General features: G+C 47.5%; 1 protein-coding gene across 1 annotated transcript; it reads right to left on the reverse strand.

The window, feature by feature from the left end:
- Positions 1–608: 608 nt before the first annotated feature.
- Positions 609–20895, reverse strand: RPN2 (ribophorin II). Its single transcript, XM_076351675.1, is given in 19 exon segments — positions 609–977; positions 3068–3153; positions 4945–5074; positions 5985–6060; positions 7238–7333; positions 7900–7986; positions 8516–8710; positions 9392–9506; positions 10408–10499; positions 12910–13015; positions 13440–13558; positions 13955–14131; positions 16207–16341; positions 16732–16807; positions 17694–17869; positions 18577–18672; positions 20512–20717; positions 20813–20834; positions 20836–20895. Coding segments are annotated over 18 exon segments (2016 nt in total). The 3' UTR covers positions 609–977; positions 3068–3101.
- Positions 20896–26428: the final 5533 nt, after the last annotated feature.

Consider the following 26428-nt stretch of genomic DNA (forward strand, 5'->3'; position numbering starts at 1 on the left):
TCCTTCAATAAAGCCCAAGTCTGCTGCCTCAACACTGCTTAGTGGTCTGGAAGGCGGTGATTAATTGAGAAGTTAGAGCTCAAATAACTCAAACGTGGCCACACGGCAACCAGCAGATTCCCGGCATTCAGCTTCACAGAGGAACAGAGACGATAACCTCAATCAAACTCGTATTTGGAGTGAAAAGGTTACTTCCAGAGGCTGGAAAGAAAGCGAACCCACTCAAGGGACCCACCAAACCTGCCAGGGTCAGACACAGCCAGGCACGCCAGCACCGCAGCTGGCTCCCCCAAGGGCCAGGCCCCGAGAACTACTCCTGCCTGAGCCTCGAGGGCCCACAGCAACTCAGCACAGCCCAGCCTGGCGCCATCCTGAAGTCAGAGGGAACAGCCATCAGCGGAGAAACGCAGATGACAGCGTCACGGCAAGGGACAGGCAGGAGTGGGAAGTCCCCCCCAATAAACATGTCCCTCTGGGAAAGGACATGAAAGAACAGGAAGCTTCACACAGCAATGACTCATACACAAAATTACCCACCAGAAAAAGCTCTTTTCATTCTCATGTGAGCCCCACTTCCAATCACAGCCCGAGACAGCCAAAAAACAAAATTCAGGACCATTCTTTCCTCTTTATTCACAAATCATTTAGGATGAGGAGAGGGCATCTGGGGAAAGGCAGAATTGTATCCCCCCCCCCCCTTTTTCTAAGAGAAATTCAAGCCTGGGAGAAAAAGGGGGGAGGATCCAGGGAACAAAGGATTTTTGGGATTCATATGAAAAGCACTCAAGTAGCATGAACACAACGATGAAAATCAAATTTTTAAAAAAGTGTAACTGGTACCCTCTTGACTTAATATAAAAAAAAAAATCTGCTTTTGCCTTCCTTCTTCTGGTCTTTCAGTTATTTATTCACTTCTGTTCTGAAGGCATTTGCCTTGTTTTTCCCCATTTCTTCCATTCTTCTGGTACTAGTGTGTCCTAGAAAGAAAAACCCAAAAAATTAACTCTTCCAGGCAACAAAGCACACAGTAAAAGTGTCCCCAGACCCCTCATTCTCTCTCAAAGGAAGCTTGTCAGATAAGCTTCTCAAAGGAAACTTTTTGGAGTCATAAAACCAGTACTGCAATGGAACGGAGGACTGAATTCAAGGAGGATGGAAATGGTCAGACAAAATGAAGGTTAATTTCTGGTGCAAAAGGGATGAACGAGCCTTGTAAAATACAGAACTGAACAAAAAAAGCAGGGCTGAACGCAAAGCCTGGGGGTACCTTAACTGCTCTTCTACTTTAAACAGGGCCAATCTATCCACTTGGAATCAGTTGGTCCACGTAAACACAAAGAAAAGATCTCCATGTCCTCAAGATGAAGTAATCTAATGTGGGCACAGCAGACCCATCTTTTTGGGGTCCTTTTCCCTTCCAGATGCCAGACACAGGCACAGCTATGGATGCTGAGCACATGACAGTCCAGCCCTAAAGACTGTATTGTTACCAGCTTCAACTGACCTATCTGGGGCATCAGAAAACCCAGCAATAAGGAAAAATGCTTGTGACTGCACATGGCAGCAAAACCTAACTTACGGGTCGTGGATAATAAGCAAGATCTTCCAGGGTTACTCACAGCCCACGGGAAATTAAGGAGTTAAAATACCAGGCTGAGAAACAGAAAACATGCAAGCTGTGGAGAACACAACTGTGAGGTGTTTGTTAACAGGCCACTAAAAAGCTGAAAACCACTGGCCCAAAGCTATGGTAAAAAGAAGCGTCCAGGGACCAGAACAGCACCAGCACACGCAGCCAGGGTGCAGCCAGCGTTCATCTACCAGAACAAGCGACAGCCATCTCCATTTCCTCTCCAGTTACTTGTCATAGCTCGTTCGGTGCTCAAATACCTCAAAACACTCCAGGGAGGGAAGAGATAGTAACAGGGCGCTGTTCTATGGGACACGATGCCAAATTCTCCACAGGTAATTTTCACGAAACCATCCTCCATACTATCTGATCTGCAGACAGGAGCTTATACCACAGCGCACATTGTTTCTGCGACACAGCCACCCACGCTGGTTTTGTCTTGCACCACAAAACTGAGCTCTCCTCAACACACTCTGTGTGTGTGTGTGCCTGGAGCACTGACTATGAACGTGAGAGAAAGCAGATGCTCATGGGATGTACCAGTGCAGCACGTTGTGATTTCAGTCCCATCACAGGACTTGTCCCAGATGCTCTCTCCCTTCCCCAAAATAAAACGGTGCGCTGACCGAGAAATGAAGCCACACACACACATCAGAATTGGGCAGCATGCAGACTGGCAGGCAGTCCTGCCTCCTACGCCACTCTGGATATAGCAAACTGGGGCCTTACCTGCTCGGAACGAAAGGAAGCGAAGGGCTTTGCACTGGTAAACAATAATGGAGACCTATCAGATGACTGTATTGAATGGAGGGGGTTGGCTGCTGCCGCTGACTGAGCCATCGTGGCCAGTTCAGTCTCATAGGAGGGTCAACCCTGGATTGGGTCGTGTTCTCAACCGAACGAGGTGGTGCTGACCTGGCTCTGCTGCACACAGAGCTCTCGCCGCCCCAAGCGGGGATGTAATTCAGCAGTCGGAGTGCCTGGCAGCTGAATAACCAGAATACTGCAGATGGGGACAGGGAATACCAACGGCAGGATGGGAACAGCCCAGGTATCAGCCATTTTCATCATGTTCTCCTCCAGCCAACATTACTAATAATTTATTTACAGGAACAATAATGCTTAAACTAGGTTTATTTCATCACCTGATAGCTGCTTGGTGCCCAAGACAACATATTCACATGTGCACATATTACCATACAGACTTCAGATGATTAAGGAAATCACACAAAGGCAATTTCGTCTCAGAGGACACGTACTGCTAGTATGCAAACCCAGCCGTAGCCAAGGACACCCAAGGACTGATTTAAAGTCCAATAAACGATGTTGGAAGGAAGCAGCTTCAGCTCAGATATCTTTTTGTACAAGGAGTGAGTGATGATGTGAAATGAAACAGGCAGCATGCCCAGGAAAGGCAAATTCCAAAAAGGCCCTTACTTCTAGAAGAGCTGGTCACTAGCAAAACCCCCTTTTACCGCAGTGTTCTATACTTTGCCAACCTACTGCTCTGCTCTGCAGCGATCCTGCCAAAAGGAGAAAGGAAGAAAGGTTCAGAGAAGATAGGAAGGAGGAAAGCAGCCCTGCTCCAGGAACCAGAGCCAGCAACAGAAATGCAAAAAGCAAAACCAGGCCTTCTGGTAACTTCTGTAAAAAGATGGTTTATACAGTCCCCCTTCCCACCCCCGCCAGCGGTCTCCATAGTGGAACAGCAGCTTTGCCTCAAAGTGCAATCTAGTTAATTATCACTGCACTTCAACATCTGAGGCAGGCTAGCAGGACGTTAACAAAAAGATGTCTTTTTGAACTTTAAAGTCATGTACAAAGGGTTTAACTTTAGCCTAAGGTAGAAGTTTTACTTTCAAATTTGCCATTGTAGTTGCAGCTTCATGTCATTTACAGTGAAAAAGCACGGACACCCCCTGCAGTGTTTTGAAGTAGGAACCAACCACCCGCATTTATGTGCTAACAGAAGCCCTGGTTGAGCGAAGACACTTAGAAGTAAGCTTCATTGTATTCTTTTTCCCCAAATCTGTATCCTAGGCAATCTGTAATTAATGATGATTTTATCATTACTCTTTAAATTAAAAGGGGAGAAAGTGCCAGAGTGGAGAGGGCTGGACATCCAAGAGAGCAAGGCTGAGAAAGCTGGGAGGATGGTATGAAAGGGTTGATTACAATAATCATCCTCCCTGCTACAGCCATGCAAGTAGAGATGTTTTAAACACAACAAATCAATGCAAAACCCCTGAAAATTATATTCTTGTGGTTTTGTTTGGGGTGGTTTTTTTTTTTTTTTTTTAAACCGCTCTTGTCCTGGTCTTAATACAGTGTAATCAAAAAAGTGAGAACCCAGGGATATCTATGCAAATAGGTATGCAAAGATAAACAACTCCTAGTGGCTCAAAAAGGGGAAAGTAAGAAAATCACAGGTTGATGGCAAAGCAGGTCAGTAAGATCCTCTTCAAAGCCAAACTCTGCATTAGTACAAGAGGGCTAAAACTTTAGTCTCACATGGAAACCCTGTGTGGCAGAAGTGAAGGAAAGGGAACGGTTCGACCTCTAATTAATGCACTGTATTGGAACCTTGGGTCAGCAAACTGCCTGCAGGCTGCCTAAGCCACAGCACATTCACGAGACACTGCGTGGCAGAAGACACAAGTGTGAAGAATCAGTCCAATGCCAGTACAGAAATGAATGTTGTACCCCTAACATTTATCAGAATTTTCCCTGTTTTTGCTTGCGTGTGTTGCACTTTGTCTGTTGCTGCACACCTCCGATAAGCACCTGCTTCCCTTTTCTCTATAATCCCCCTTTAGTTTGGGGAAGACAGCAGTAAGATACCCCCGCCTTACCTTCCTCCTCTTAAAACTTCTCACAAGCACAGCTACAGAAGAGTTGGACCTCTTCTGCATTTATAGCAGCTTTCATTACCTGACGATATTGTAACAGCTTGATATATCATGTAGTAGAACAAATCTGTCAGTGAATACATCTCGCCAAATGTGGGTTTCTCCAAGTCAAAGTGCACATACTTCCACCCTTTGCTTTCTCTGTGTGCCTGATGGCTTCAGCATGTGGCCACGTGGACCATTCTCTCTGAAGGAGCCGTTAGCTGTATCTCAGTGAGAGCAGCCCATTGCCCTAGTCAGCAGGCAAGAAAGTGGGACCGAGCAGCCCACCCCCCCGCACAAGATCCAAGAACCAAAAGCAGTGTTCATTACTGTATCAGTTACTGACACACGATAGCATCAACGTGACCTCCTCCCCACTGATTTTAAAAGCAGCGCCCACCAACGCATCCATCCCCGGCTTACCGTTTTACTGCTTTCTGAGCCAGCATCCTGTTGCCTGCCAGGAATGTGACACCACCCAAAATGGCCAAGTACTTCAGAGTCTGGAACATGTTGAGCTGAGTCCAGTAGACATACATGAGTCCCAACATTGCTGTGAAAAAAAGACAGAGCCCATGGCTGAAACTGCATTTCAAAGACCAACCATTCGTTACCCTCAGAACAATTACTATGTTGTACTGCCAGGCCTAGGCATTGGGTTTCTATCTCATCTCTGAAGCTCTGAAATGGCAGATCTAAAGACTATATGTTATTGCCAGTGGAAGAAGGTGTCTGGGTCTCCATAGTGGAGAAAAACATGACACTGACAGCTTGCAATCAACCCTCTTGTGGCAGAATTATGGACATATTATAGACATTAAGGGCTATTAAAAGGAGGAGGATACTCTGGATTTCAATAGAGGATATTAACCTTTGCACATCTGTAGGAGCTTCCAGCTTTATAAAGCTTCCAAGGAAGCTGCCTTGGATTACGCAACACATTGTCATCTGGGAAACAGCAGATCCAACGTTCTCCCAACCTGCTATGTTTTTGAAATTCTGTCAAGACAGTAAAGAACTGTGCAACCAACGGCACAATAAAATTGATGGAAAAAATTGGTCCAGCCAAAGAACAAGAGCAGCTTTCACAGGAAGAGCCTTAAAGAAAAGATGTAGATGGCAGCCCTGCAGGTTTCAATCCCCACAGAAACTCCCTGCTTACAAAGGATAAACATGCAATAAAGAAAGCGTGACCTCTGGAAATAAGAAGTTCTATTAAGTACAGATAAATGGTGTGTGAGAGGAGCCCAGATAATGACCTCTGTTATAAGCTGATGGCCCAAACAGGTTTATCACCATATTAACAATCATGAAAAGCAGGAAGGCAGATGAAAACAAGAGAAAAAATGTTATGCTATTATGTCATTATAGTTAATAGACTGCAAGCCCATTAACCACCAGGGCTCTCATCCGTAACTCCCACGTGAGAAGGTCAAACAAAGCAGAAAGCCTCTGACGCTTACCAGCATGTCCCATGTGAAAAACAATGGTGCTGGGAGCAAAGCTGAAGTTGGAGATGTTGGCACCTATCTTTATCCACTAAAAGGAAAAGAAACAAAACCCGAGTTAAAAGCTTGCATTTACAAGGCCGTTGTATTTTAAACTTTAGTATCTTTCAAGCCTGTTTGCTTTAAGTTCCTCGATGAATACAGTGTATTCTCTACAGAAGCACTTGTTTCCTACTACAAGAGGACAGAGTAGTAATTTTGCTGAAGACAGCACTGTTGAGCTCCTTTGCAGAAAATTTCTCCTGCTGTTTCTGACTGACCAAAGGCAGTTCCTCAATTATCTTTCTTAAACTGACGAGAGGGTATTGCTCCGAATCTACATTTTCCAGAAAACCAAACATGGCTATTTCCATCCAGCTGAATTAATTTTAATTAAAAAGACAAAAAAGGTAAGGTTCTAGCTTTGGACTCAGCAGAAGAACAGCTAGAGCTACAAGATGTGTGCTCATAAAAACAATTTCAGTTTTTAGAGTACAAAAGAGAAAGGCATGAAGGATGGAAAACAGGAGCAGTAGCAATGAGATTTTTCATTAAAAGTGTCATCAACATGTATATTGTGAACTCCAGAGACCAGTGGACGCGACTATCTGAATGCCAGCTTGCAGTGAGACTAGCTAATGGGAAATTACTGCCAAGCAAGTAAGGGATCAGTTTCATCCTCCAAATAAGACGTAATTTAGCTTGCCTAGATGAGATTTTGTATTGCATTAAGTTCAAAACACTGATCTGATGATACAGTGAGTAGCAGTAGATGTTTCAACTACAGACACACAAATACCAATTATGTCCATAAATGGGAATCAATCTGATAGGATTAAGTAACACAGATGTTGTGATGGATATTTTAAGTGCAAGGCAGAATCACTGCTTTTTTTCCTGCGGAAGTCTAATGTTAGTTATAAATTAATCTGCCCAGTGTTATTCAACATCCCTAGCAGAAGCACACTGAAGACACTCATACCACCTACTTCTACTTGGCAGCAGTTTTTCTGTTTTGACTATAAACTCAACAAAAAAACCCAAATGAGTTTAGGAAAGAGACAATACCAGACCAACGCTCTGCACTGACGTTTGCTAGCTACGACTGCAGCACTGCTGTGCTAGTCATGATTAACCAAGAGTTTTAATGAGAAGTTTAGCTGGCCAACCTCCTAAGTGACCTTGGACTGGATGGGAAAAAACTTTCTTCTGTGGCCCAGTTCACTCACCAGAATGAGCAGCAAAAGCAGGGGGGAAAGAATCAATGCTGTGAAAGTGTTGGATACCACAGTGGGAGGCCTCTTCTCAGGTTCCCTGAAGAGGTGCTGCAAACAAAAACCAACTCGTAAGTAGGAGTATTCCAACAGAGCAGCTTCTCGGCTCCCCAGGGGGCCAGCTGCAGCCCTGGTGCTGGTCCCAGACGTTCCTTTGGATGATAAGCATTCCTCTTAAGGCAAAGACTGACTCTTTAAAGTAGCGTCTATTCCAGCCTCTGCACATTTGATCTCTTGCACAGTTAACATTTCCTTGCACTCACAGAAGCAGTTGTTAGCTTGTCATCAGCACAGAGGGCTGGAATGAAGCAAGATAAATCTTCAGAAGCAGAGAACTTTCTGTGGTGCTTACCTAGTTAAATTCTCATGTTTGAATCCTCTCAGTGACACCACTTGCTCTCTCACAGGTAGGACACACAGCTTATTTATTCATACTCCAGAGGACTGCAACAAATTTCTTCCCATTAAGCAGTAACTCTGGTCTTCCTTTAATTACATTACTTACACAGTATTCGTTTTTTTTAATGAGAGATGACTTTTCAAAAATAAATTACGAAGAGAACAAACAATACTAGTAGGACTAGCCCCCCATGTCCACACATAATTTTTGACTGTACCTGGATTTCAGGTTTGGGAACAAAGAGGTTCTTGGACTGGACTGTGGATGGTGCATCCTCTTCTGGGAATTTGATCACAACATCAGCCTGAAATGAAATCGTGCAGCTTTGTGAAGTTTGATCTTAATGTATTAGAAGTTTTATAAAACCTATTCCGTTACTGTGGCCTATTTCCTTATTTGTCAATCTACAATTAACATGATTTTTAAAGGAAACTAAGAAAAAGCCACCAGATTTTTTAAGAAGCAATTTCTCCTAAACAGAGGCATAATGCCATTCACCCATCACTAAGAACTGGACTTATTTCCAGCATAGCAAACAAGGAAAGGCTAAACCTTGAAGTGCTTGCTGTGAATTTACAATCAAACCCATAAATGTTCTGAAGTTTCTGTTCCACCACATGATGAAACATATGTTCATTTCTGTCTAGCTTTGATGCTCACTTAAAAACTTAAAGTGAACAAACGAACCTCAGAGCCCATAAATGGGCCAAAAGGATTCTGGTTCACTACAAAGAACAAAACATTTGAGCTTTTTTCCTCCAAGCCTGTACCATGCCCTCCTGTTAGACTGCCAGTAATCTCAAAACCACATCACCACACTTCCAGCTACATACCACATTCCACAGGATTGGATTTTCCAGAGTGGCATCTCCAATTATCAAGTAAAGAGTGTAGGTACCAGAGGCAGAGTCAAATTCAGTCTTTCTTTCAGAGGTATCCAGTTCAAACTTGTATATGTTCTTGCTATCTGGTTCTGCAACGAACACTACCTCCTGGCCAGTCTTTTGGTTGTGAAGTCGGACAAAAGTCTGAAAGGAAAGATTGTAACATTTCTGGAATATCTCATAGTGCGTTCACAAATGCCAGCGAAATGAGAGATTTCCCCCCCAAATCAAAAAGCACAACATTAACAAAAGTTGGAGTATAAACTGGGAGCCCAGGTGTCTAGATCCCTGCAAATCAGCAAAGTTCTGTGTCTCTTTGAGCAACTACATTCACACAGGACCAAGACCGTCCAGTCGCCCACTTGGAGTACAGGGCAATATATTGGATGTTATTTGACAGGGTATACGCAACAGCACAAAGAGATGTATGCAGATACGGTTTTTGTTGGGTTCCCCCCCACCTTTTTTCTATTTTAAACAGAAAAAATAAAATTTTAAAGAAAGTGTAACATTCAAGGACTTTTTCAGCAAACAATCTATATTAAAAAATCAGAAGTGTGCTTTACAGTGCAGGCTACCTGCACTCATTTTGTTGAGTTAAATAAGACACAGTACCAGAGCCAGAAGAGGCTTCATTTAACATACAGCCAAAACAAATGAACTGAATCCACTTCCCATCTACCAAGATCAGTGATCCTTCACAGTCCATGTCAGAAACGTAAGGCTTCTCAAAACCTATCAAATCTTTTCAAGAGCAACTGTCACCTCAGACGCTTTAAGATGGAGCATCTTGGTGACACAGCAATGACAAGAATTTGTCCTAACCTGGTGAGGGATGAGTTCAGCTCCACTGTTCACGTCTATCAGCTGGAAGGATAAAGCAAAATTCTGATGGCTGTCAGCAGTGAATGAGCCCTTGGCTTTGGCTGGGTAAGCTACCCTAGGAGGAAAAAAAACCAGACAGAATTGAGGTGATCTGCCAAGAGAAGGCCTGGTGTTCAAAGAAACCGAGGCATGCAAAGCCTGTCTAGCAGTACTGCAGTCTACTCGGCACAGATGAGCTGTTTTATCAAAAAGTCAGGTGAACTAACATGTCTTTCTCTTCCACCATAAATTTAATGAAAAGAAATGAATGGAATTTTTTTGGTAGGATTTTTGTGCACTACATACCTTGCCCATTTTCAAGTAAAACAGTTGTTTGTTGTAAGGTTCAAAGGAACACCAGAAGAAGGTTTTGCTAATACTACACCCCACATTCCATTTAGCCAAGGCTATGCTACAGCCAAAGGTGTGATGGCAGCAGAACAGAAAAAACAGACACTCAAACTTCAGCACAGGAAGGCTGCATCAACACACACAGAGGGGCCTCAGTGGGGCTGTGCAACCTAAATTAAATTCCATACATTACATTCTAACTGATGTCAGTTAAAAACACTGATTACATTAAATTCAAGTACACCTAGCAATGGTACAGCCACCCCCGCCAAATACAGTGTACATGTTGCTTTAGAGCATCTCTACCGAAGCCAAATAATACCAGAAATGTTAACACAATTATTTCAGCTTGCTTTCACTATGGAGAGGTGCCAACAAAGGAACAGAAGACTCAGGTTGCCTGGCTTCTGTTAGTACTTATTTCAGTATTAAGGAAAACCACCTATAAAAATAACCAGTATTCTCCCAATGAACTCACAGGTTTAAGAGAAACAGCATGGGTATAACTCTGTAGTTATCCCTACACAAGATTCCTCTGGTTAAGCTGAAGTCGGTAAAGCTCAGAAGACCTCCAGTATAGAGCCAGAGTTGCCCCTTAAAGAATCACACACACTGAGTCGTTTTACCTGGTTGTTTTTGGTGCAATGCTCTGATCTTTATCCACAGTAGAAAGATCTACATTAGTAATCCCAACTTCCGTGGAAACTTTTACTTTCAGCTGCAACAAAACACAATAGAAAATTATTCAGAGCACTCTACATGTACTAATTATGGTCAAGTTCACTGCAGAAGCTTTAGCTCTTCTGTTCCCTTCCTCAAAGAGGGTCTTACACTAAGCCAGAGACAGAACCTAACCGGAACAGAAGGATCTACAGCAATTTACCTTCTGGCAAGGCTCCTGCATCAGTCACTAACCCTAACCCATCCCCTTCCTCCTTGCACGAGCAGCCAGCTCTGAAGACACCAGCTTCTCAGTCACACTGGAGTTAGCTGCCCTTTGGAGAACTGTTTTTAATGAAACAGTCCAACTATCCAGATCCAACTAGTTTTCCGTTTGAACTAGCAGAAACTAGCTATTAAAGATTACATCATATACGATACAACTTAAAACTGCATGTGCATATGTACTTCTGCTGGATAGCAATTTGAGATGAGAGGGGTCTCTGGACAGCAACCAGTTATGCCTTTGTTGGCTCCTAAAGCCTAACAGGTTTCTGCTGATTTTATTACCAGCAAGCAAAAGCCAAAGCATTCCTGCAAGACCTGCACTTTGTTCAGCAAGCCTTCCTTCGGAGTCACAGCATTTATCACTTAGTGCAGGGCAGCCAATAAGGCCCTGCCATTTATCACTCTCCTTTGTGCTAAGCGCAGTGTAAGCCCCAAGCAGAGAAATGACTTCCTGCCCTCTCCCCAGTCCCAAACCACAGCCCATCTAGGCAGCGAACCTCGGTGGGTTTGACTGATTTCAATCCTTCTCTCAAACATAAGCAGTTACTGCAGTCTGTAGTTTTTAATTAGCACATTTGTTCTCACAGCTTACAAATGCTCCCCTGGAGAATTAAAGTTCCATTGCCAAGATATTTTTCATCATATACTACAATTTGTTATTACAGGTTTGCTCATGTGAACCAGCCCCACACCCTCGCCCTGAAAAATAATTCACAGGGAACCTGTGGGAAAAATATGTAAAAACATAAATCAAACTATTCAGGTCAGACTTCAAACACAACAATCTTGGTAGTTCCTTTACAACAAAAAGTGTAATTTAAGATAGAGGTTACCCCTGAAAATGGATCCATTAACATGTAGACTATTCAGGCTAACTTTGCAAAAGCCTTAGTTTGTTCCAAGATGGGAGCAAAGAAAGATGGACTAATGAAATATTCATTTTAAAAAAGTTACGTGAAGGCAACTCAGAGCTGCTGCACACAGCCCCTCCAACTGAACAGTACACAAACATCCCTCAAATATTTTAATGCCAGGAAATGTAGTCTCTGCCTGGAGTAATAACCCACTGGTTTAGCTCATTACTGTCAAAACGATGGTGCATTAAGGACAATTAATGCTAATAACAGTAAGGAAAAAAAAGCAGTTCCCCCAGCAGTCCTCCCCCATAACAATGTGTCTTATTAGAAGCTGTTCACGCAAAGCTGCCCCAGCGTTAATGCATTCCTACCGGTACCTCTGTGTGCCAGCAGCGAGCTTAGGCAGGACCAATCAATCCCCTTTTGACACTCCTAAGTGCCATTACTACTACAATGACAACATCAATTTGATACACAGAGTAAAGGTCAGCAGTTGTAAGTAAGTGTCTTCCTCCACTCCAAGCTGACTATGCTGGAAGACTTTAAAAACTAGTCTTTTCTTTAAATAGGCAATTGAGGGCAAAAACTAACCCTGGGAATAGACACCACTGGAGAAGAGCATTCACAGCTGTTGACACTGGGGCGACTACATGAATAGTCACAGAGGTCACGTTCTTCTCGCTGTAACAAACTTGAGGAAAGTAAAACTCTAGAGTGTTTATATAAAACTCTTCTTCAGAAAGGTGTGGTATAACAGCTTTTGCCACCAAAAAGGGGGTATGTATACATGAAATGAAGACTTCATTTGCATTGGTCACTGTTTCTCCACTACAAAAGCATCACCATATACATAGTTAGGAGATGCCAGAAGACCCCTTGATTCTTTTCTGGGGCTCTAGAGCTTATATAAACAGACAACAACAAATGCTGAGCTTCCATACATCAGGCAATCACCAGACAACTGCTAGCCAAGCCTTGAGATTTACAGACTCAAATCTTGAATGCTCTGAAGAACTAACATTCTTAGTAATTGGTTTTGCATAGCTACTTTGGGCTGCTATATAAACACTCCCACTGTTAGCCTTTGTTCATATGCTGTCAGATCAGCATCTAAGTGGTAAGTCAATTTTGAAATTTACACAAATCTCTTTTGATCATATATTAATCTGTTGCTGGTCATAATCCTGAGTCAAAATCCAATGCATTACAGAAAAACATGTGATAAAAATGCCATATAACTGGCAACATCCTTAACAGGTATAAATAAAAAGCTGTTTCAGTGAATAGGCACAGAATTAAAATGCCATCAAAAAGTATACCCACCTCAATTTTGTTAGCAATAAATCGCTTATCTCCATCCACACTGATAGAGAAATCATAATATCCACTTGCAGGTTTCACATTCATGAAGTTCAGCTCAAAGACATCTCTGTAAAAAAAAAAAGCAAGGTGTTAAGTATCCTCTAGGACACTAACAGCCTCCTACAAATAGGTAATCTATTCTTGCTACCAAGAAGTCTCCAAATATGCTAGATTAAGCAAGCAAACAGACAAATGCAGCACAAAACTAACATGGCTAAGTGCAGCAGGAAAAGAATTCTCCAAAGTGCCTCCAAAGTCAGAACAACATTGCAAATCCCCACTCCCAATCAAAAGAAAAAGCAACAGAAATTCACCATCGCTACCAAACGCGCTCAGTCACCTGTTACCAACCAAATGCAACTACAGCATTTTGAGTTTTCCATCATACAAACATTTCTCCGGTGGAAGAACACATAAGGAAAATAAGTCCAACACTGTTTAAATAACACCTGTTTGCTTTACAAACTGTAAAAATAAGATTATATTCTTACCCTGACAGAGCAAATGCTGTCTGTTGAAGGACAGTGGCTTTGCTAGATGCAGACTTGGCGTAGTCAAGCTTTACAGAAGCTTGAGTCAGTGGCTGGGACATAACATCGGTCACTTGTAGCTACAAGAGAAAAACAAGAACTTCTGTGAAACCCGTTGTGCCAGAAGGAATGCAGGAGCACAGACTCACTACCCCTCTGCATTATATACCCAGAATTCTCCCCTGCCCAGCACCCCAGATTCACCTAGTTCTTTCTAACATAACCGGGAAAGCTGAAGTTTGTAATCAGCAGAGCTGACTTCCACACAGTGCCTTCTCGAGGTGGCGTCTGGTAAGCCCTGGGCAAGCAGAGGTTCCCAAGAATCCCTCCATAAAAGCACTAAAACCCCAGATCTACTGGAACCCGAGTCCTGGAGCTAAAAATGAAAGACATCACCTTACACATTCAGTCAGCCCAGACCTACAGCACTAAAGACTGGGCCAAGAGATGAACTAAGATTTGGGGCTAAGACTCACCCTGAGTATGGGCTGATGGTGAGACACAGCTGCAGGCCCATCGGGGACAATAATGACAGGCAAGTGGTAGCGGTTCCGGGATAAAGAACCCACGGCACAAGCAACGCTGAAGGCCTCCGAGAGCGTCTCAAAGTTTTTCTTGCTAAAAATTGCATTCATCAACTGGATAATTTGATCCTGAAAGAGGAAAAGCAAATCACATATAAGCACCAGCAGCTTATCACAACATTGCAAACTGGCTCAGTGTAATGTTATTAATAAAAACATCATTCACAAAGGCTGCTTAATTTCCCATTTGCTTTAAAAATAACTCAATTTATGAGGTAACCCAAAATTAGCTACCTTTTGAATGTCACATTAACATACTTATTCTGGGCTGGGAGGTTCCAACCACAATCGCTGCAATTGTGCTGAAAACTTGCAAAACCAGAATTTGGCTCTACCTCTTCAAACTACGTGTTTCAGAATGGAAGATGCCATCAGCTCAACTATCCCGACTGCATGCAGCTGCAAAAAGACAATTTGGCTCCAGGAGCCATACAGTTGTCTTCACACAGTGGAGAAGGACTAGGCTAGATGTCCTGGCTACCTGCCAAGCTGGGAAGGCCACGGAGAGGTGATGCAAAGCATCCTAATGGCTCTGGAAGGAGCCAGACTAGGCCCATGCGGGCTTATCCCCTTAGGCTCAGCAGTGTCCTCAAGCTAAGAGGATTAGCTTTAAAGCGGTACCACCAGGAGCACAGAGCCAGCTCTGGCTCTGGGATGTGCCAAAGCTAATTTGTTCTCTCTGAAGTAGGAGTGGGACGGAGTCCCCCAGCTGGTTTTCCAGTCTGACTTTGTAGGGTTAGCGCGTCTGCGCCACACTCCGCAGGGTATGCCGTATTTTTCAGATTCTTCCATTACTCCCTGCTAGTCTGGAAAACAGGGGGTTTGGTTACCTGTACTTTGATCCAAGCAAAGGATTGTGGGCTAAATTCTAATCAGAAATGAGAATAATCAAAGACAATCCCAAATAAAGCAATAGGCATACAATTCAGTAACCTACAAAGAACACTTTTAAATGAAATCCACTGCCTCTCAAGTTTCCACCCTCGTATTTGTATTAATGAGCGCCAACGTACATGACATAACTAGAGAAAGCATCCAAACAGAAGCTACAAAAAACTCCCGCACAGCACAAATCCTGCAGTGTTTTTCATTTATATGGAGGTCATGGCATAGCTCCAGACCTTAACCAGCAACTGACACTCATTTAAATTGTGAGGGGGGAAAAAAAAAAAAAAGGGAGCTATTTTTTCAAATACTACATGTTAATTTTTAAAGAGAGTTTTGTGGCATTCTGGAGGCACTCTCACCATTCACAGGAGATAAAGCTTTAAGCCCCAACAATAGCACTTCTGACAGCACAATTCTGAAACAACACTAAACAATTTTCCTTAATTGGTCTTTTTTTTAAACATCATTTGGACGCTGACAGTTTGAATTGTGTCTAGCAGAATCACCACCTCAAAAATGACATCAAAATTACTTTGCATTAGTCTGTTTGGCAGCAGCATGGAAGAGAGCCAGGAATGAACTCAGATGTCTTACACTGGCTTCTGTCTCAACCCTGCCACTTTGGCTTGTGCTTTAGGGAGCTGCCACTCTCAATCAAAAGTACATCTAACTCAGTTAACTTGTTGTGGAAAAAAAAAATACACTAAGTGGATAGCTTGCAGTAATGATTTCTAGCTTAACCAAGCTCTAAAGGAATTTCCAGTCTTTCATTTTAGGCAACAAGTTTTTGCATCTGGATTCCTGTAGGCGTATGATACTAACGTTGTCTCCCTTTTGGGCACCCCAAACTAGGGTGCCTGTGTTTCCTCACAGGTAAATAACATTTGCAAAACACTTTGAAATGCTGGAAAGTGCTAGACGAGTGCCAAATACCAGAACAAACTCTGAAATAAGAGGGTTTTTTTTCAACAGCTTGTCTCAATAAACAAAGAAAAACTAGGCCTCACTTGCAATTTCCTTCTGTACGTTTGAAAAAGAAAAAAACCAAACCAAATTCAGCCTGTGATCTTGAAGGTGGAATTTTCTCCTGGATGCCGTTACTTAGCATTCGCTCTGAGATGTCCCTTTTCACTGAGTGTGCTCATTATTTTTTCCAGCAGAAATTCTACCCAGCTATACCAGCGTCTTGCAACAGGGACTAGGCAGATCCTTTTTGTCAGCTACGGTGTGCAAGGGAGGAAGACGCAGATACAGACCTCCTTCATTGCTGGCTCCGTACCCACGTGGTCTGACAGCTTATAGGCAGCAGCAACAAACAGTGCAGTAGTCTCAATTCCTTCTTCAAACTGCAGATAAACTCCACCCAAGTCATCCAGGCGAGCAACAAGATCCTGACAGAGAGTTATTAAAATTTAAATTGCATTCTAGTAGATCCACAGAAGTTAACTCCGCTGTTAGGCCTGTAATCAAGCCTATCTGTATGGGATCACTGAGGTATTTTGTAATAGTAATTTAGAAACAGGAAGAAAAAGAAACCTTCAGCCTTTGGTGGATTTAATTATATTTAAAAGTCATGACTTTCTGTGTCTCAGTCCACTGTGAAACAGTTAAAATTCCAGAAGAAATATCCGCTGGAAAGGAAGAGCCAAGCCAACCCACATCATGCAGGCAAGGAATTAGCCAGGTTGGTTTTTCATTTTGTGTTTCACATTAATACATCTTTTAGTACTCCAGAGGTCTAACAAATTACCGAATAATTAGAGAGCGTAGCGTGTTCCTACCTCTATCTCCTCCACAATGCCACTTAGATCTGCCTGCTGGGACAAGTAAGATGCCGTCTCCAAAGCCTGGATGGTTCTTAAACAACAACAAACAAACCCAAACAATTGTATGATTTTCCTTCCTTAAAAGCCAAGCATCATTCAAATCAAAGCAACTACAGTTTCTATTCTGAATGAAGTGTAAAACAGCTGTTACTGCATTCAGTTGACTCAAGGCAATGAATCTGAAGCGATTTAGTGGAAACTTAGAATTCATTAGGGAACGCCACTTTAGCTGCATCAGCGCTGCAATAAACTCAGATTCAAAGGCAGAGAAGAAACCAAACTTTGATCCCTGCATAGCCCAGACCCCCAGACTTGCTACTGAGGCTTCCAGGAATCCATTTTTTTGGTCAACAAAGCAAGTTTTAAAGTTTCCCTTTCTTCCCTAGCTCTCTCCCTAGAGAACAGGGAAATCCCTATTCTCTCCTTTTGCATAAAATTACTTAATTCTTTGGCGATAAATGCCAAGATCCCTTCTGCTTACTGGCACCTTTTTTCCACCTCAGAGTACAGGCATCCCAACCTACAAACGACAGGGCTGAGGAAGAGCATCAAGTCTAGTGCAACCATAAATGACACAGAACCATGGCTGGGTATTAAGTAAAAAAATCTGTTGTGAATCTTTTTGAAAGAGGCGGCTTCTTTGGGATGTGTCCTCTTTACTGACCTTTATTCTTGAACTAAACTGAATACATACGCTCATTTGCAAAAATCACACAGAAAAAATAGCCTCAAAACGTATTTTTCATTCCCCCAGAGGGACAATAATGAACTGGACAAATACATCAAATGAAAACACAGCCCCTACTCTACTACATCTATATTACAAAACTTAAGCGTTAAAATACCCTTTACTCCAAAATCCAACCGCTTAGAAGATAAACATGCAACAGTGAATCATCTCCATCCCAAAGACTTACGCCAGCACATTTTCTTCTTTGCTAAGACGAGCAGTAAGAGCACTAAGTGCTTCCTGAGATGCTAAAGGAAGGCCAAAGCCACTCAGGGCCCCAACGGCGTGGAAGATCTGCGTGATTGAGGAATCCTCACTGACAGCTGCAAGCAGCAGCTCCCTGGTCTCATTTGAAATGGTCACCTGAGGAAGAGCACAGGGAACATGTTGATTCACACTTAAACACAAAGCCTTCTAGTCACCACTGATTTCTTCCTGGAGCAACACACTTGACTGGTGAACTACTGTAAGCGTTTGGGAAAAAGCCCTTTATCATCCATTACCTTTTAGTTTAATTAATTAAATCCCTAAGTTTTGCTCTCAACTATCAGTTAGTCAGGATAATCCACGATTCAGATTTATCCTGGTAACCTGCTACTGCTTTTCATCTGGCTTCACATCACTGCGCAGCAGCCGGTGGTACTGATGAAAAACGGGGCTTGGATAACCCACCCACAACTCAGCAAGGGTGGGCTGCATTTGTGTCACTGCAGCGTTTCAACACAAGGTTTACATCCAAGCAGTTTACCATCCGCCCAAAGAAGTTTTAACTGACACGGCTGCCGTGAATTCTATTAAAATGTGCTGGCTCCTTTTTTCTTAGCCACCAATGTTTAATCAAGGAACATCCCCTCAGAATTACCCTGGGCCAAATACTTGCTTTATATCTTCACACTTTGCCTTGTAAAGGTACTCCCGGACACTTTGTGAGTCATTTACCTAAGACACAAGAGTACAACCCACTAGAAGAAAGGAAAAGTAGACTATGCATAAAATAAAACCAAGAAAAAGATCAAGGTAAGTATTTCCTTGGTAACATCTGTCTTCAGAGCTCAGGGCTCCAAACTCACCTCACAGCCAGACAGGACCCGGATGGACTGTGCAGCGTAAAAGAGGGAATCAACACTGCTGGAGTCCACATGAGACTTGATGAAATTGCACGCAGCCTGTGAAGAAACAGAAGTTAACTTATGGCAACAGTCTTGACTTAAGCCACAGAGGAGATTTAAACGATACTCTGAGACAATTTCACGTACATTGCCGTCTGTTTTTATACTGAAAATAGGCAAATGATATCCCTAGTAATATTTGCGATGCAGCAGAGCCTAGAACCCCCCAGATCCTACTCTACTAAGTGCTGCACAGAAACAAAGGTGGTTCCTGCTAAAAGAGATAAGCAATTTTCACATAAACTCAACTGCAACCAGAATTCAAATTTAAATTGAGTATAATTATAAAACCTATCAAAATAAAAGCCCCATGCGTATATGTAGTAGGGAAAATCTCCCAGGACAGAGAACAGATGAGCAGAAACTCTGTGGGCGAGCTTCCTTCCCAGCTGTATATCACACACAATCATTAATGGATACAGAATATAGAATTTCAAAGCATACAGAAAGAAGTCGGGTAAGCAGCCGCAGTATGAAGGCAAGCAATGAGACTGCTCATTAATCTGTAGCCAGTTTATTATTAACTGACAACCAGATAGATGGATCATTAAGATTCCATTTTAACCAGAAAATAAGCAAGAATTTAACTGCTCATACTCAAAGACCAGTGATTTATGTATGGGGAGAACAGGCCTTTACAAGTAGGACAGGATTTTAATGCTACAGTTACCTAGGAATACTGATATATGTTCAGGTGTTACGCCTAGCTATTATTTTTACTACCTCTACCTTTTAAATAGTCTCACCCCGTTAAGAGGTACGCTGTCCAGGGAAAAAAGTCTCATCACAAACCTCAAGGAACAAATAAATAATTACTGTTTACCTGCAGAAGCAAAGGCTGTGTTATCATTGCCAAAGCTAGGAACTATTAAAAACCCCAGCCACGCTGACATAAACAAAAGCAGCAATTCCCAGACTAGCCCGCAGATGACCAGTAACCGACGCCAGCGAGGTGTGCAGCGTGGTGAACCGCAACATCTTCAGGAGCCTCACAGTTACGAGTTTGGGCGTTCTGCATTCGCACCACAAAGAGAAACTAAGTCCAAATGGTTTAGAACCACTGAACTAGCCGAATTTGTGAGGAAAAAAATAAACTTATGTTTACAGCTCAGGTGCATAGGTAAGCATGCACGCGCACGTACGCTTACGAAAGCAGGCTGTTATAAGGACAACCTGCAACATTTAAACTAGAAATGCTTAAATACATGGAAGGGCAGTAAGCATCATGCCGATACCACAAGCCTTTGCTTCTAGTCGGCACACAAGGGAACGTATTTGATATACAAAAATACCAAGATCAAGCGACCTGGCTGAATTCGGCGTTGGAACTGAAACGAAATAAGGACAGTTCTACTTAACAGGACAGCGAAGCAAAAACGGGGCAGAAATCTTTTTCACAGAGCAGCGAAGCGAACTGATAGCTACGGTAACATCACAAGGGGCTGCGGCAGCGCGAGCCCTGAGAGCACCACGCCGGAGCAGCAAGCGTAAGAGAGCCCGCGGCACTATCTGCCCGGGCAAAGATGCAATTTGTTCAAGCAGCGCACCCGAAAGATTGTCAGTAATTAGCAGTGATTGGCACCGCTAGTTGCTGAGAACATAACGCACGTGAGCTTCACGTTTTCCTGACGGTACCGTGAAAGCGGAGCACGACAGAGAAACTCATTATGCCTCATCTTTTGCCGCTGCGCTGCGCCTGCAGGCCCTCAGCGCAGCAAAGCGCCCTTGCGGGGAGCCGCACGGCCTCGGGCGCGCAGGAAAGCCGGTGCCGGCGGCGGGGGAGCGCGGGGCGAGGGCCGGGGGAGCGGCAGCACCGGCGGGCCCTCAACCGCTCACCTTTTCGTCCGCCACCCGCACCCCCAGGCTGCCGAGGCCCACGATGGAGTAGAAGGCGGCCTGCAGGTCGGCGAAGGGCCGCTCCAGCGCCGCCCTCAGCCGGGCCAGGTCGCGGGCGGTGAGGCGGTGGCTGGGGGCCAGGGCCTGGGCACCGGCGAGGAGGAGGAGGAGGAGGTTGAGGGCCGCCGCCAGGCGCAGCCGCGGGCCTGCGGAGAGACAAGAGAGTTACCCCGCGGTACCGAGGGCCGCGCCCGCCGCGCCGCCGCCGCCCTCCCCCAGCGCCCTCCCCACGGCAGCTCACCCGGCGCCGCCATGATGCCGCCCGCCGCCTGGGCCACGGCGCCGCTTCCGCCCCGCGCCCCGCCCCGCCCCGGCCCGCACCATCGCGCCCGCGCCACGGGGGAGGCGGGAGGGACGGCGTATTTTGTGAGGGGGCCTCAGCCTCGCGGGCGCCCGCTACGGACACCGCGAAACTGTGAAAAAGAGCAGACCGCGAGGGGCGGCCGGGGACCGGGCGGCGGCGGGACCGCCCGGGAAGCGGCAGCGGCGGCTCCCCCGGGCGGCGGGAGTGGTACGGGCCTCCCGGCGGCCCGCGGCGGCGGCGGGCGGGGGCGGCCCCTGGCGAGGATGTGGGCTGCGCTGATTGGCCGAGCGGCCCGCGGCCCTCAGCGAGCCGCGGCGCCTTAAAGGGGAAGCGGCGTAAAGGCGGGCCGGGTGCTGTACCCCTGCCCGTGCCGTGCCGTGCCGTGCCGTGCCGTGCCGTGCCGTGCCGTGCCGTGCCGTGCCGTGCCATTTTGTATCACGCCATACACTGCCAGGCCAAGCCCTGCCGCGCCATGTCACGCTGTATGATGCTGTGCCACGCCACACCACGGCGTGCCACGCGACGTCCTGCCATGTTGTTTCACGCTGCGCCGTGCCATGCTGCGCCGTGCCCTGCCATGCCACACCTGCCGTGCCACGGGCCGCGTGCCGTGCCGTGCCGTGCCGTGCCAGCCCACGCCTTTGGGAGCTCCCCACGCCGCGGGCCTCAGAGCCCCAGTGCACCATTACCCGCTGTCCCACCAGCTCCACGTGTCTCGGCCCCTTCCCTGCAGCCGCGGTGGGAAGGGGCTTACGCCCCCGAGGGAAGGGCAGTGGTCTCCCGGGGCACCAGCAAACCCCCAAACGCCCTGGGACTCAACGGAAGAGCCACCGAGCAATGCGGGGCTGCTGAGGGACCCGGGATGCGGTTACCTCTGCCACCCCCGAGTGACCGGCAGCGGGTGTCAGCCTCTCCCGTCACCCCCTGCAGTAACCTCCTGCTCTTAATCACAGCTGACCGCCACAGCCAGCCTCTGGCAAGGCCACCGGCTCCTCTGCTGCCGCTTGCCAAAAAGCTTTCTCTTCCCAGCAAAGCAGGGGCAGAAAGGGCAGTGCCCCGCTGCACGCTTCCCCGTGGGGGGTGGGTGACCTCCGGCAGCCTGGAGTGGGCATTTCTCGCGAGCTTCATCGGTGAGACCCCGGGAGCGGTGCCCTCGTTCCTGGCGTGGGGTTCGTGGTGAGGGAGGGAGCTCCCCCGGGCAGTGGCGAGGCTTCAGGAAGGGCGTTTGCAAGTGAACAAGTAAATCTGTGCAACGCTGCTCGCTCAGATTCCTCGATGGAGGCGTGCGAGGTTTAAGGGATTGTTTCAGCGACCCCTGCTTTAGGGGAGCCTTGTTTTCCATCTTTTCATTTCCCCCCCCTTGTTTTTCCCTAAGTACCAAATAAAAAAAGAGACAAAAAAGCAAGTGTAAGGTTAAGCCCCAGGTCTGCTGTGCAAAAACCAAACCTCAGTTAACCAAGCTGGATTTCCCCCGGGAATAAATAGCACCGTCTGTTTACCCCGTGTTGATTATTTCAGGTGACTCTTGGGAATGGCCATGGCCACGCCACCGGGGACCCCAAGTTCCTGCAGCGAAGCAACGCACACATCAATGTGCAAAATGGCTTCTTCCCCACGAGCCCCTGGGGACGGGCAGGTGGGCCTCCGTGTCCCTGTCCCACGCTCGGCTGTCCCACGGGGGACACAGCAAGCCGTGTGTGACAGACACCCGTCCCGCTGCTCACTGCCCTCCCAGAAGGCCCCAAAATTTGGGGAAAAGGGCTGTGCTTCCTCCTGCAGAGGGCACTGGGAACTTGTGCTTTTTGCTTGCCGGGGAAGGTCCCCTGGAGCCGGTGCAGCTCCCGCTTACACACCCGTCCCGCCGCCCCTCTGCCTCTGGGTTTTGGGGCATTTGGTGTAGCATGGACAAGGCTCGTGGCCTTGCTGGGGGAAAGCAAGGAGCCGCGGAGCTGCTTAATGTGGAAAGCCACTGCCGAGAAGGCAGCCTGCTCCCCGCTCTGCCTAGCTGCCCTTGCTTCTCCCTCTGCGCCGGAGCCGTGACGTGATGTCGGCTCCTCTCTGGGCGACACCGAGGTGGGGTTGGGACGGCTTCGCTGGTAGCTTTATAAAGCCGAGACGTGCTGCCCATCAGCTCTGTTTTGACAGTGCCAAACCACCAATCTCACCTAAATCCCCCAATTATTGAGCCTGAACGTGTTTGACCATCTCAATGCAGGAGATGCTCACAGCATGGATGGGTACCCGTTTGAGGATACAGGCACTCATCTGTCACGGATGGCATGAAGCGATGAGGATACGGGCACCCATCCATCACGGATGGGCATGATGGGATGAGGATACGGGCACCCAACTGCGCCGTGAGCATCACCTGTGCTGAGGATGCCCCCTTGCACTGGGCTATTCCTCTCCCATTTTCCCTTGGGAGATGTAGCTCCTCTGAAGTGAGTTGCAAAATCCTGTCACCGTAGCTTTCCCTGGGGAAGGGAAAAATGTTCTGCATCAGAGTGTCTGATTTTGATATTCTGTCCCAGAAAGGACTTTTGTTTTGCTGAGTTGGGTTTGCATCACCTTACAACTTGCAGTAACCAAAAGAGACGTTTTGGCCAGCTGCGATGGCATTTCCCATCCCATTGCCCTTCCTGGAGAGAAACTGGGGTGAGGGGAAGATTTTTTTGCCCAGGACTGGAGTGAAGCCAAACTAAAATGATCTCAAAATCCCTTGTGAGATGGCATTCCTCTTCTGTTCAAGCTATGAAATGAGTCTCTGACCTTGCTCTAGCCCTGCTCTAGTCCATATCAGGAGATGACCATGCAATCCCCAGGGATGCTGGGCACCCCTCCGAGAGGCTGCAGGGTGGCTGACCCCACCACCGTCCTGGGGGAAGGGGCTGGAGCTGGCCGGGCTCCCTTGGGGACCGCGGGGAGCCCGGCCGGCTCTGGCGCCTTCCCCCGGGGCTGAAACACCCCACGTGCACCAGCCCAGCCTCGAGAGGAGGCTGGAGACCCGCAGCCAAGCTCTTCTGCTGTGACAGATGGAAATGGGAAGGATTTTTTTTATGAGATGAGAGAAAAAAAGCTAAAGGCCACTTGTGCAATTAAGTGCCTTAAATGTGGATTTTATTTCGATGTAATGGGATGGTTATTGCATATAAAAGAAGTGCCAGATGGTTGTTAAAAACCACATTTACCAAGTTCTAATAACTGTGCATTTGACCTGTAGCCCATCAAGAACTGCAGTCCCTCATTATAAAATACCTTGGGAGCCCTCGCCCCAGGCAGAGCCTTTGGCTGGTCCTTGCTGGGACCTTTGCACCGCAGCAGCACTTGCCGTTCAGGGCAGGGCTTGGCCTCATGGCGCAGCTCTCTCTGCTTTGCCCGTCTCTATCTGAGCTTCAGTTGGTTGGTGATGGTGACAAGGACAGAGGAATAGGGAGGTGTGAAATAAATCTGCCAGCTTGGGGAGAGGGGCCAGGACCCCTCCATAAGGTGCAGGGCAGTGGAAGGTCTGTGCCTGCCCCAGGGCAGAGCTCTCCTCTGCTGCCCCACCTGGTGCAAAGGGCCTTGGTGGAGGGAGCACGGAGGGTGGAGGATGGAGGATGAAGGATGGAAGATCATAGAATCATAGGATGGTTTGGGCTGGAAGGGACCTCTAAAGGCCATCTAGTCCAACCCCCCTGCCGTGGGCAGGGACATCTTCAACTAGATCAGGTTGCTCAGAGCCCCGTCCAACCTGACCTGGAATGTTTCCAGGGATGGGGCATCCACCACCTCTCTGGGCAACCTGATAGAAGATGGAGGGTGGAGGACGGAGGGTGGAGGAAAGCCCTGGGAGGAGCGGGAAGCTGGGGTATGGGTCCTTCTCCTCCCCCCGTGGGAGCCTTGCTTAAACACGTGCAGGTGCAGGCAGGGAAGGAACGGGATGAATTTATGGAGGAGACTGCAGGTCTCATCCCCCCCTTGCCTCCCCTGCACGGGATGCACAGGATCCGGGCGGCTCAGCCCTGCAGCAGCCCCGAGAAGGGCAGTGCACGGCACCAGCCTCTGCAGCACCTCTGGGCTGGATCTGGCCCCCGTGCATCCAAGGGGAGCTGGGGACAAGCAGGAGAGTGAGTCCCAAACCTGTGGGCTGTGCTGCGGCATCCCTCCCCCCCAGCTCTGCCTGCCGGCGGCACAGGCGGCCTTCCTTCTTTGGTAAAGACTCCAACAATTCCCTTTTTAGGCTCAATACCACCAGTCCTGGGAAGGAACGGGAGCCTGTTCCCCAGCCCCCAGCCCCACTGGGGCGGCTCTGAGCGGAGGGGCCGCCCGCAGGGCTACAGCCCGTGCACCGGCTGCCTGCAAATGGCTTTTCAAGACAGCCCTTCCTCAGTGCGCTCCCTGCCCTGGTAGCTCCTGCCTCGCTGGAGAGGCACCGCTGGTCCCCGCTCTGCGGGAGCTCGGCTGCTCAGCCTGCTTTCCCGGGAGCACACCTCACCCCGGCCAGCACGAAGGTATTGTTGTGCTGGCTGGGGTCTGCTTTCCTTATTATTACTCCTGGAAAGCTCTCCCTGATGAATCCCAGCTGGGAGACATTTTTGGGGGGGGGTCTTATTAAATTGTTGATATGTATTTTTCTGCAGTACTGTTTGTCCTCCCCTCCCCGTCCTGCTCCGTGCCCCGCCGGCCACCCCCGGCAGGAGGGGAAGAAGGGCTGCCAGGCTGCCTGGGCCCAAACCCGGCCCTTCCCCCTGGGTGTCACAACCACGGGCTCCCCAGGCACCCCGTCCCCAGGAGCCCCAGGGGCTCTCCCAGTTAGCCCAGTCCCTACACTGGCAGGCAGCTGGCAGGGGCTGGGGCTGGCAGGGCCTCCAGCATCCCACATCCTCCTGACGGCATCCCCAGGGCATGGCCCCCACGTGAGCCCCCGCGGCATCACCTCCTGTTAGCAAAGTGATTTACCGACACCCCCCCTCCGTGCCGCCCCAGTGATGCGACCCGCATCCCGGTGCCGCCCAGCCCCGGGCAGGAGGATGGATGGGGAGCTGGGAGTGGGATGGGAACTCATTGAAAGGCTCCAACAGATGGGTTGCGTTTGCACCATTCCCATCATACATGTTGAAACTCTGGTTTTCGTGGGATGATGTCAGATCTGGGCTCCTTGGCCAGATTCCCTCTGCCGCAGGGAGGGAGAGGTAGTGGAGGAGGTGGGAGCGGGAGCGGAGGCCATGGGGAAAGGGAGGGACCTGGCTGGAACACCCAGCGGGGTCGTACACCTCCCTCTCCATCACATGAGAGATGGGATGAGGCAGACAGGTGAAATGCCACTGGCTCGACCCACTGCTTTTCTTGGCTCTTGTTGGCTCCAGTGTGCTAAGACCAGGAGTTTTCTTGGCAGCTTTGCCCCCCTGCAGACCCCGCTGGGGCAGGGGGCTCATGTAAAAACCCAGCAGAAGGAGCCGGCAGTGAAACCCACCTAACTGGGGGTCTGGAGTGATCAAAGGGAAAACATGTCCTGATCCATCCAGAGGCACTGAGTGGGTGGAGGTGGCTGGGAGGGGGCGGCGGGGGACCCTG

Source organism: Aptenodytes patagonicus, chromosome 14, assembly GCF_965638725.1.
Source record: "Aptenodytes patagonicus chromosome 14, bAptPat1.pri.cur, whole genome shotgun sequence".
NCBI lineage: Eukaryota > Metazoa > Chordata > Aves > Sphenisciformes > Spheniscidae > Aptenodytes > Aptenodytes patagonicus.